This window comes from Myotis daubentonii, chromosome 17 (assembly GCF_963259705.1).
Source record: "Myotis daubentonii chromosome 17, mMyoDau2.1, whole genome shotgun sequence".
In the NCBI taxonomy this organism is placed as follows: Eukaryota; Metazoa; Chordata; class Mammalia; order Chiroptera; family Vespertilionidae; genus Myotis; species Myotis daubentonii.
The window spans coordinates 47,651,071-47,663,813 of record NC_081856.1 but is presented as its reverse complement, the minus strand read 5'-3'; the positions used below and the strand labels follow the sequence as shown (position 1 = coordinate 47,663,813).

The 12,743-nt window shown below is 41.4% G+C and overlaps 1 protein-coding gene across 1 annotated transcript in view; it reads left to right on the top strand.

Annotated features, from left to right (window-relative positions):
- Positions 1-12,743, top strand: part of LRRC69 (leucine rich repeat containing 69) — a 34,885-nt gene that overhangs the window by 18,871 nt on the left and 3,271 nt on the right. The window contains exons 4-7 of the mRNA XM_059672267.1: positions 4,904-5,099; positions 8,321-8,392; positions 9,585-9,686; positions 12,252-12,431. Of these exons, the coding sequence (XP_059528250.1) occupies positions 4,904-5,099; positions 8,321-8,392; positions 9,585-9,686; positions 12,252-12,431 (550 nt within the window). The remainder of the gene's footprint in view (positions 1-4,903; positions 5,100-8,320; positions 8,393-9,584; positions 9,687-12,251; positions 12,432-12,743) is intronic.

Here is a 12,743-nt window from a genome sequence, read left to right as displayed (position 1 = left end):
ATGCCTCGGCCAGAGGAGTTGACCCTCATCACCCTCTGATCACCAATCACCGGATCGGCCCCTTGACCAGGCCTGAGGCCTCCGGCAGAGGTGTCAGGCCTGAGCAGGGGACCCCCAGCTCCCCGCGGTTGCAGGCTCTGCCCCTGCCCAGGCCTAATGCCTCTGGCTGAGGCGTCTGGCTCGGGCAGCGGGGACCCGCAGCTGCAGCGGCCCCGCGATCGTGGGCTCCGCTTTAGGCCCAGGCAAGGGACCCCTAGCTCCCGGGACTGCCAGCTTCGACCATGCCCAGCTCCCATCGCTGGCTCCACCCCTACTTCCTGATTCTCTGATCATGGCTGGGGGGCAGGGCAAAGGCGGCCCCAGGGCCACCTTTGCCCTGCCCCCCAGCTCTTAGCTCCCCCCTGGGTTTCCGATCACTGTCAGTGGCAGGGGGCTTCTTCCTGCTTTCCCTTTCGCCTCCCTGCATTGTGCCTACATATGCAAATTAATCGCCATCTTGTTGGCAGTTAACTGCCAATCTTAGTTGGCAGTTAACTGCCAATCATAGTTGGCAGTTAACTGCCAATCATAGTTGGCAGTTAATTTGCATATAGCCCTGATTAGCCAATGAAAAGGGTATCTTCGTACGCCAATTACCATTTTTCTCTTTTATTAGATAGGATTACAGATGTCTCCCATTTCCGCTCCTTTCCCCCCTTCCTCCCTGGCCTGACCCACTGCCCAGGTCTTCACTACCCTATTGCCTGTGTCCATGGGTTATACATATTAGTATATTAGAGGCCCGGTGCATGAATTCATGCATGGGTGGAGTCCAGCCGGCCTGCCCTGATTGCGGCCGATAGGGCCGGCCCTGCCTCAGATCGGGGTGGGGAGCCAATCAGGGGCAGGGCTGGCTGGGGGGAGGGTCCATAGGTGGTTGGCTGATTGGCCCCATCTCCTGGTCAAACTCCTGGTCGATGGGATAATTTGCATATTAGCCTTTTACTATATAGGATAAGTTCCATGATTTATCTCTTCTTGTCCCCCCAAGTCCACATCAAGGTATATCAATTTGTTCCATGCTCACAGGACAGGATTGTTTTGATGGTTAAATAAGCTAATCCATCAAAGACATTTAGGGTTGAACCTGTGATATAATAAGTACTTAATGGATGTTAGCTTTAATTTAATTGGTTATTATTTTTGTTCTTTCTGTTTCTCTCATTCATTTCTTTTTCGACACAAAAGATTGACTTAGTAGTGATTTTGGGAAAAGCTCTTTCATTTGGGGCCTGTTTCTTTGTTTCCCCATTTGGGCTGTCTCTGTGTTTGTTTCTGTGTATGACATAGAACGCCATTGCTCCTCGTCTTTGTGTGGCGGCCTTCCACGTAGTAGGTGTCTGAATGTTGCAATCTCCTTGATCTCCTGTGCAGGGTGCTCTAGGACTGTTTCTTGTTTGGGTTGTTTAGGCACTCCTGTTGTAATTGGGTCCTGATTACTATGGCCCTTTTGTGGGTGGTATTGACTTCAGGCTAGCTGACTAGGAGCCTGGCATGCAAACTGCTGTCTCGAGATGGTTTGATGGGCTCAGTGGCACAATCATAGCCCTTCAGGCTAGGTGTCTATAAAGGTAAACCACTATCACTGTGTAGGAAATGCTGTACAGGGGCTGCCCCCCGAGGTGGGGTTGTGCCCAGTAGGGACTGGAACCTGATCTACCTTTGAGTGTGGTGTTTGTGTGTCTGTTTGGGTTGAGTTCTTGTGTGTTCTGAAACCCACTACTGGTTGTGTTGATTCTGGGTCCCTTTAGGTAGGTTTCAGATGTGGTTGCTGTCAAAAATTGTATGTAACTGGCCTTGATCTACCCAGGTGTAGTTACCACTCTTCTCTCTCTTTATGTCAGTGTCTACTAGACCTGTATATGCGTGGGAGGGGCCAATCTGTGTAAATGGGTCTGCTTTGTTTAGCTTAGAAATGGGGGCAGATCTGTGGTTGGACCAAGGCTCCCGGAGGTCTGCTTCTACCTGTCAGCTACACTGCCTCCCACCTGAGGTTTCCTGGACTTCCTCCAGGTGGGAGGGAGCTGTGCTGCTTCCGTTGGAGGTGTGCCCACCATCTCGTCTCAAGGCCTGTGCTCGGCCACAGAGGCTGCGGGCCGGCCCCCCTGGCCCTGTCCATGTCCACTCCTGGCCTCACCTGCATGCGCAACCTCCTCCTGTGGTCATGACCCATTATGGCGTCCCGGCCTAATTTGCATATTCTCTCTCTCTCTCTCTCTCTCTCTCTATATATATATATAGTGCTCTTTCTGATGGAATCTGATAGTTCTTATAGAGTTTTCACTTTTTTTTACTCTCAAATTTCTCTTCCATCTGACTCATTTCTAGATGTCTATCTTTGATATTACAAATTCTTCCCTCCACTTAGTCTGCTTTATTTTCTAAGCTCGCTAGTTCATTCTCCGTCTCTTTTATTGAATTCTTCAGCTACAGTATTTGTTTGGCTCTTTCTCTATAGTTGTTACCTCTTCAGTAAAATAGTCCTTTTTGTTCACTGATTTTATTTCTGAGTTTGTGAATTGCCTGAGTTTTCTTGTATCTTGTTGAGCTTTTCAGAACTGCCATCTTGAATATTCTGACATTTAAATCACATATTTGCATGACTTTAAGTTCTTTTCTAGAGGTTTTAAGATTTTCTTTTGGATTTCCTTTGTTATTTTGGTTATTCATTGTGTTTAATGGGTTAATTCTCTGCTCTGGCATTTGCATAATTGTAAACTGCTTTTAAAAAGAATTAAACGTAGAGGTATTTGTTTTCCAGTAGGTGGCGTGGAAGCAGTAGTTCTTATTTCTCTTACCTATATTGCAGGGGTTGCCTGGATCTCTTGGGGCAGTGCCCCTAAACTGTGCAGACCTCTCCTCGTTCCCCAGTAGCTGGGCATCCCCTCCACTACCCTGTCATCTCAGGCTCAGGGAACCCCTCCCTTGGATCCGCAGGAGAGGCTATGGATATTCGGTGTGCTCCGTGTGCCACTCCCTGTAGCCCGAGTGACTCCAGGTTGACTTAGCTGCTTCCACTAGGATGTACCACAGGGGACTGGGATGGTTGGGTGGGGGTAGCTAGTACCTGAATTCCAGTTCTGCTCCACGTTGTGGGCTTAGCAGCAACAATTACAAACTACTTAGACTGGATTTCCCCCCCCCCCCCCCCCCCCAGTTTCAGTGCTTTTACCTTCAGCTTGCTGCCCTGTGAGCCGCAGGGGGATGGAGTGGGCCAATTTCCCATCTGTGGAATCTCGTTCAATTCTAGCAGGCTTTAGAGCACTGATATTTTTTTGCACCATTTCTCTGCCCCTGCCCCTGGGCCCAGTTCTCAGTGTTGCCAGCCACCCAGGACAGATTGCTGTTTCTTCCTCTCCTGTCCAGTCTGTTCCGTGGAGCTGCACCCCAGCTCTTTACTGCTGAGGTGTCCTCTGGGCCTGCAGGGAAGGCTGGGCTGCAGGAGGTTCCTATCTCTGTCCTCCCTCCCAGCCCTGCCTCTGCTGTTCGCCCCGATGCGCCCCTTCTGATGTCTCTCCAACTTGGGCCTTCCATGGGCGAGACTCGGAGGTCCTATGATGCCACCAGGCTGCCGCGGTCCTTGACCACCTCTTTAATTTTGAAATATTCTTTTACCTATAGAGATGGAATGAAACTCACATGCTAATCTTCTCTATAGAGTTCAGTTTTACCATATGTGCTGTCAAAGCAAGCCCTACATATTTTTATTATTAGCTTTGCTAGTAAATGCGTCTGCATTTGAATCTTGAAACTGTTATCTACTGGATGGGAAATTGGGGCAAGGTATTTACTACCTCTGATCCTTTATTTTTCTTACTTCTGATTTTAAGTGAATAATTCCAGCCTTAGAGTTGTACTGATGATTAGATTAAATGCACATGCAGGTATTGGTGCTAAGGTAGTGCTAATTTTTGTTGTTGTTTCTTTATTCAAAATGATATTTTCTTAGCTTACAGTGTCCTCTTGTTGCCCTAATTTTACAAGTTTTATTATTCAATGCCAAGTTCAAATGTCAGTTTTTCAAAAATGCTTATGATATACCTCAGGTATCATGTCTGTAATCATAGACTCAAATTTTCATAATATTTTTCTCCCAGTCCAATGGCATTTTCTATTCTCATTTTATGGCTCTAGGTAGTATTTCCTTCTAGGCCATGATATATAAATAAAGAGTCTGTGTTTGACCCATCTTTGCATCTTCCACAGGAACTAAGTGGTTCTCACAAATTTTTGGCACAAGATCTATAATCTGTAACTATACCTCTACCGATACCTATATCCATGTAGGTGTTTATATGTATATGTATATTTCTGCATGTATATGTCCTCCTTTGTTTTTGGCTTTCTCTTTAATATAATGAATGTGTATGTACACAGAATGAAAATAGAATTTTCTTTCTTTAAAATCTAGGTTTTTCCCTGATTGGTTTGGCTCAGTGGATAGTGCATCGGTCCACAGACTGAAGGGTCCCAGGTTCGATTCCAGTTGCAGGGTTGTTCCCCAATAGGGGGCGTTCAGGGGGGCAGTTGATCAGTATTTCTCTCTGATCGATGTTCCTAACTCTCTATCACTCCCCCTTCCTCTCTGTAAAAATCAATAAAAATACATTTTTAAAAAATTTAGGGTTTGATTACATAAACTACTTTTAATGTAAGCTAACTGAATATAAATTATTTTCAAAAGTTTGATTACAACCAAGATTTTTTATGCTCTGATTATTCACAGTAGTTGTGAACATTTGACTGAAATAAAGCTCAGATGAGCTACAAGAAGATTAATTGACACATGGCTTTTGACAAGCAGTGTCTGTGCAATAGACTTTCCTTTTCTGTGTTTCATTCATATACTTTGTTTAATTTTCAGATTAGAAAGCCTTATATATTTGACTATAAATCATAACCAGCTAACCAGTATTCCTAGAGAACTTTGTTTTCTTAAGAATCTTTCTGAACTTCAACTTAACTACAATCAGCTCATTTGCATACCTGAAGAGATTAAGTTCTTGAAGAGGCTCCGGAAACTTTTTCTGGCCAGAAACAACATTGAAGTTTTGCCAGAGGTAAGCAAAGCATGGGACAAAATTTTCTTTGGTTGGGGAAGAAGTCTCCTTACAACATATTCAGGGGGATTGTAGAATGGACATGGGTAGCTGAGTGCACACCATCATTTGCTTTCCTTGTGATTAGATGGAGTCAGCTCCCAAATTCCTGTGACAAAGGATGGTTGTAACTTGTTTTATTTCACATAGTTAAGGATGCCAGGTTAGTAAATACAAATATACGATACCAACTTAAATTTGAATTTCAGATAAGCAATGAATAATTTTTAGTGTATGTTCCAAATACTGCATGGGACATAACTATATGAAAAAAATTCATTGTTTGTTTCAAATTTAAGTGAAGCTTCTATGTTTTATCTGGCAACCCTATATGCTGCACAAAATATAAGTACATGTGGTTTTTGAATATGTGCTAGATAACTTTCATTTTTTTCTTCATATCCACACTTTATCCTTTTTCAAGCTACTCTGCATCTGGGAGAATCACCAGTATCAGCTCCTACATCCTCTGGCTTCCTCTTGGACATGGCCAATTAGAGGCACTAGCAGGAGGTGAAAGGATAGGAGAATGAATATCAGATGGTGTTCCCCTGGTACCCTGTCTGATGGGGTGCTATGAGTTTCCTACACACCTTTTTGGAAAGCTATAGCTAATGTCATGTGATTCTCATATGGGCCACTACCATCTCCCCTTGGCTTTTTAGGCCTATGGTGGTAAAATAACTTCCTGCTGTTTCCCAGCTTTTGGGAACTTTGAGGTTTTAGAGAACTACATTTTGTAGTTTAGGTTTTTCTAAATCCTGTCAAACTTTTATAAATAGTGACTTTACTCAACTCACCTCAGATTTCTCACTTTGAGAGTGCTGTTTCCTGCTAGGAACCTGTCAATGGGTTTACCTTTCCTTCTTATGCAAATTAGAATTAACTTGGTAGGAGGGAATGCATGTCATGCAGTAAATTGAGAGAGAACAAAAGCAGGGCAAATCCTGCCTTCATTTTTCTTTCAAGGGAATATTCTCTTTAAAAATTCTGTGCACAGTATAATGTAATATGTGAAAACATACCAAGTTATAGGCTACAAATAAGAATATTTAAAACAAATTCTATTCTTAAATTCTTTAAAAATCCTAATTTCTATAAACAAGTAAAAATATGTTTAAATTACAAAATAAATCTATTAAAAGTATAACTCACTTTTTTGAGGGAATAGCTTTAACAGCAGCAATATAATCGTCATGCTGAAGCATTATATCATTTAGTGTTTATAACACTTTATGGTATAGATCTTTTTATTATATCCAATTTAGAATAAGGAAAAGAGATTATGTGACTTGAACACAACTTGCAAAGATTAGAGAAGAAACTCAAATCCATGTCTCTCTAACTTAAAAGTCCTCTTTCTATCCTATATAATAAAAAGGGTAATATGCAAATTGACCCTAACAGCAGAACCTCTGGGAATGACTGGTCACTATGACACACACTGACCACCAGGGGGCAGATGCTCAATGCAGGAGCTTCCCCCTGGTGGTCAGTGCGCTCCCACAGGGGGAGCTCTCCTCAGCCACAAGCCAGGCTGATGGCTGCCAGCACAGCGGTGGTGGCGGGAGCCTCTCTGCCTCCTCAGCAGTGCTAAGGATGTCTGACTGCAGCTTAGGCCTGCTCCCCATAGCAAGTGGACATCCCCCAAGGGCTGCCGGGCTGCCAGAGGGATGTCTGACTGCCAGCTTAGGCCCGATCCCCCGGGGAGCGGGCCTAAGCCAGCAGGTGAACATCCCCCGTGGTGTCCCAGACTGCTAGAGGGCACAGGCTGGGCGGAGGGACCTCCCCGAGTGCACAAATTTTTGTGCACCCGGCCTCTAGTAATTTTATAAAGGAGTTTAGATTTTAAAGAATTGAAATGCTAGGAAGTCCTGTCCTGAATTATTATATAAAGAATGCCTATGATCATTTATGTCCTTGTACATTTAATATGATTAAGTCTATCATTATTTTGTAAATATAAGTGTTAGGTCACCGAAGGAGGAACGCACGAGGCCAGAGTGGTGAGGCATTACGAATGATCATCCGCATACCAGGTGGCTGAGCCTGGATGGCTCCAGCACCCAGTGACAGGAGTCAGTGGCTTTTAAAGGACTTTTGGAGGACTTTCTTCTGGGCGGAGACTTCTTTATGCAAACCCGGAGGGGGAGATAATGCAATGTGGTCACCACAAATGAAATGTGGTCTCAGCAAAGGGACTGTCCATAGTGAAATGACTGAAAAGCCAGTTAGCTTGATCAAACCTAACAATAAATATTTACAAAAAATACTTGTTTTGTTTATGAAAAAATTAGGAATCATTTTCTGGTACATTATAAATTGTGTGTATATCTTCACATTTGTATAAATGTATATGTCCATCCAGTCACATTAGGCATGTAGATAGAGACCCTAACAGATTTTTCTTTACAGTATAAGGAAAGTTTTCATTTAGCACAGTGCTAAGCAAAAGGGAGATAAGAAATATATGCCAGTGGTAGAATTGTCAATTAGAGACAACTTTCTAAGATTACATCTGTTTTCTGTTTCTCAAAGATTCTTTCCATTGTAATGATAGTAATGTCTACCTACTGCTCACTATGTACTACGCCCTTTTAAAAACATATTTTTATTGATTTCAGAGAGGGAGTGGGAGAGAGAGAGAAATGATGAGAGATAATCATCAATTGGCTCCTCCCACACACCCAAAACTGGGGATTTAGCCTGCAACCGGGCATGTGCCCCGACATGGTTCATAGGTTGATGCTTAGCCACTGAGCCACACGACTATGTTGTATTGGGTCCTTTAGTAAGCACTTAGTAATTTATTTAATCCATGCAATAATCACTGAAGTAGGGGCTGCCATTAGCAATTCCATTTTACAAATGGAGAAATTCAAGTCCAAAGAGATTAAGAAATTTACCCATAGTAAGTGTCAGAAGTGAGATTTGAACCTACAAACAGCCTAACTCTTGGCCACCATGTTATATTGCCCTGGAGTGGTCAGAGGAAATGGAAAATTCAGAGAATCTGACAATCCAGGATACAGCGATTTTCTTTGGGGAGGATGTAAAAAAGAATTGATCAGGTAATTAGGAAAGATGATCAGTACCATCAAGTTCGAACTTAGAAGAAATATTTATGATTCTATGTATCGTACAGATTCTTAAAAAATCTCTCTGTTGTTTTTTTTAAACAGGTATTGTGTCATCTTACAAACCTAAGAATCCTAGACATAGCTGGAAATGTCATTCAGATATTTCCAACAGGAGTAAGTAGAGTCAAGTTCTATTATAATGGAAAGACATTTTTGTTTATGCTACTGAGATTAGAACAAAATGAACAACCAGTAGAACCTGTAGTAATTGGAACCTTGAGTTATACAAATGACTCAAATACCTTTTTTTGTTCTAGAATTTCAAAACCTATTGTGGTCCTATTGTCCTTTTGTCCTTCCTTTGTGTTCCTTGCCAGCTGAAGTTGTTGGAACTAAGTGAACTATGATTGCTATCATAAATATTTTAATATATTTGTATGGTTAGTGTTTTTTGTTAGTATATACTATCTTAGGCCAGTTCATACTTTCTGAACATATTATTTTCAAGAGCATACATTTTTTAAAAATATAGTTTTATTGATTTTTAGAGGAGGGAGAGGGATATAGAGATAGAGACATTGATTGGCTCAATTGGGGCTTTCTCCCATGCACCAAAAGGCTGCCAGTTCGATTCCTGGTCAGGGCGCATGCCCAGGCTTGTGGGCGCGATTCCTGTGTAGGAGGAAGCTGATGGATGTTTTGCTATCACATCCATGTTTCTCTCTCTCCCTCTCACTTTCTCTCTCTCTAAAAGTCAATAAAAATCTTTAAAAAAAAAAAAAAAGCACTGTCATAACTACAGTTAGATGTGTTAGAAATGTATTAGTTCTTTTATTACCATACTAGAGGCCCAGCGCATGAAATTTGTGCATGGGTACAGTCCCTAGGCCTGGCCTGCCATCAGGGCCATCTTCCCCAGTTGCCAGCAGCTGGCCCCACCTCCCACCGCCACCCACCCCTGGTTCCCCATTCGCCATCGGGTGATCGGAGCCTGCTGGCCAGGGGGAGGGACTGAGAGGTCGGCCGTTCCCATCCGCTCACCAAACCCGCCTCTGCCACGAGTTGCCCTCTATGTGTGGGCGACTGGTGGGGCGGGGGCCTTGGCCTGGTGCTGCCCTCATCCCCTGCCACCCACGCCTGGTTCCCTGTTCACCATCGGACGATGGGAGCCTGCCAGCCAGGGGAAGGGACCCAGAGGTGGTCAGTGCACCTCATAGTGACTGGATTATGTCCTGCTGTTAAAATACTAATGTGGACTTATAAGTCCTAAATAAAGCATTTTAAATCTAATTTTCTTGAAGATGTAGCCTCAGGAGTAAAATTTGTTACTTTGTTGTGAAATGAAGTTTTTATTTTGTTTTGAAAGTTTCAGCATCTGAAGCTGAAGGAATTCTACTGTGAGGGAAACCCGCTGTTCCTGAAGGAGCCTGTTAGTGCTGTCAAGCAGCTGGACGTCCTGAGCCTACAGGTGACGCCTGAGTCATTCACACAGGCCTCCAAATGAAGCCCTGATTTAAGTTGTGAAGAGCTTTCTTTTAAAGCATTCTAGCCAAATCAGCAAGATTAATGTCACCTAGTCTATTGGCAGTGTGAATCCTAGACATAATCTCTTTGTCTTGCTTATAGAATCTAATGTCATCCTATCTGATTTCCAGAGTGACTAAATTCAGAAAAATGGAAATCTTTTCCCCTCCCTTTCTGCATTTTCTCATTAGAGAGCTTTTTTAACCATTTTCTCTGTGTCCTTGCTGGGGAAGATAATGGTTTGTTAGTTACAAGTTGGCTGCAAACTGCCCACACTGTTTGGCCTTGTTTTAACTTCCCTGTCTCAGTTTCCCTATTCCTCCTGCCCTGGAATCCTGTAACACATGTACCTGTAAGAGGTGTCCTAAAAGGTACTATTGTCATAGCCAGTATATATACTTTATATATACTCACATTTCCAAGTAACTTTATATTTTGATGCTATATCTTCCAAAGTAATACATTAGCAGCAAGTAGGAGAAGAATATAAGTAATGGGTAATGTTAAGAGTTGTCAAGAGACACACCGGATGCAACACACATGTTTAGTTCCAGAAATCTTAAATGGAAAAAGTGTACTATGTGAACTGTGACCTATTTATAGGTCCCATGTATTTCAGCAAATTCTTCTACCATCTGATGTTTTGGGGAGTGAATCTTGTATTAGTTTTCTGAAGCTTCATAGTGAGACTTAGACTTTAATTCTTGTAGCTAAAACTTACCTCTAAAATCAACATTTTATTCAGAATCACAAGTTATGCTCTGTGTAAAGAGGTAAAGAAAGGGTGGTAATAGACATGTAATTCATCAGTCCTGGTAATTATAGTATGAAAGGGTACTTTTTTTTTTTTTTCAGGAAGGATGACCTCAGTTATGTAACCACCCAGGAGAATGAGCTTAAGTGGGTAGGAGGTTATGCTGCTGAAGGATCAGGCATTTAAGGAACCCAAGCTGTGTAATGGCAGCTTTCCCAGATGCCTGTGAAGTGGAAGGGATAGTGTCATAAGGAACAGGGAGACAGCAATCTATAACATTTTGTTGTTATTTTAAAAATAATTTTGGTGAATGAGTGACAGATTATATCTGTATCTATATATCTACATCTACATCTATGTAGGTATTCCCAAAGATTCATTTCAGAGCCTAATATGGACTACTTTAATACTACTGAAAAATCTTTCACTTTGACCAGAAAAAAAAAGTTTCACAAACTAATTCAAATCCATGCAGTGTTTGTGTAACATTTATATAGGACTTCCAGGCTACTGGCATAGACACTGCGAAGGTGAGGACACTTAGTGGAGTAAATCAAATATATTTTTTGTTATTGCTTGGCCAGTAAGGATTTAATTTTAAGTATTACATATATATATATATTTTTTTTTAATTTTTTACTTTAAGATGATGTTGATTTCATGATGAAAGTCAGCCTCTATATATTTCCTCCCCACCCCTTTTATTATTTAACTAGAGGCCCGGTGCATGGATTCATGGACATTGAAAGGAAATTAATTAGAAGGTGGCTGGCGGGGCAGGACTGGGTGAGATGGGCCAGACATGCCTCCTGTGGTCTCTCCCTGGCCGGCCGCACCTGGGGTGGTGCTGGGGCTCGAAGGGCATCTGCGGAGTGAGCGGGGTCCTTCTGTCAGGTGGGGTCCCTCAGCCTAGCCTGAGGAGATTGGGCCGAAACTGGCAGTCTGGCATCCCCCGAGGGGTCCTGGATTGCAAGAGGCCACTCTTCAAAGTTGCTGTCTCTCAGCAGCTCCTGCCCCCTGGTAGTCAGTGCATGTCATAGCAACTGGTTGACTGGTCATTCAGTCATTGGATCGCTTAGGCTTTTATATATATATGTATAGATATTCTAATAATATTATTACCATAAATGAAGTTTCTGAACATACCTGTGTGGATAGGTTTAATACAGAGTGAATTCAGAGATTTGGTTAATAGAAATAAGTATTCTTTACCAATATGGCTCTACCTAGGTACTCAATGCAGTAGGTAACTTAAACTAATGCTTCTCAAACTCTAAGATGCAAAGAGATTATCTCAGGAAACTTGTTAATTGCAGATTCTGATTCAGTAAGTCTGGAGTGCACCTGAGAGTGAATTTTCAATATGCTTCCAGATGATGCAAATTCTATTGGTTCATGATCCACAATTTTAGTGGTAAGAATTTAGACACTAGTAAATAGGATAGACTCAATTTTCAAATCAGTCTGAATATTTATACAGTCCTTGTTTACTGTAATAAGAGGTACACAATTTAAACTAAACTTTAATAATGTTAGTTTATTATAACTTGTATTTCTGTATATAAAAAATATGGAAATTTTAAAATAGGGGTAAGTTGCTTTTCCTATATTGAAAACTAAACTTATTTATAATGCCAATTATTGACAATGTACTTTTTATATACACCTTGAAAAATTAATTTAACAGACACTGTGAGGAATAATAAAGAATGGTTATTTTGAAAATTATCTTGAATCATATTTTTTTAAATCTAGGAAATAACATCAAGATTTGTAATGAATGAGCTGACAGAAAGGAATCCTTTCCTAATGGAAGCCATAGAATGGTACCCAGAAGTTTGGGACATAATCTCTAAGGGAAGAAAATGTGCAATATGTGGAAAGTCATTTTTAGGCATATGGATAGAATGTGTTGAATTTGTTTCTCCATCAAAGGTAAATGGTGCTTTTTTGTGTGAATATGAGCATGAGTCCTCCTCTTATTCTTTGTTCATATCTAAATCATCCAATACTAACTAGATTTGTATATAAGAACTTATTTCTTTGATAGTATAATGTTTTTTCCTATCTTTATTGAGATGTAATTGATATATAACATTATGTTCAAGTGTACAAGATGTGATTAAATACATTGCAAAAAATTGCAAAATCATTGTCACCATAGTATTTGCTACCACCTCCATTCCATCACATAGTTACATTATTTCATTTTTTATGGTAAGAACACTTAAGGTCTACTATCTTAAG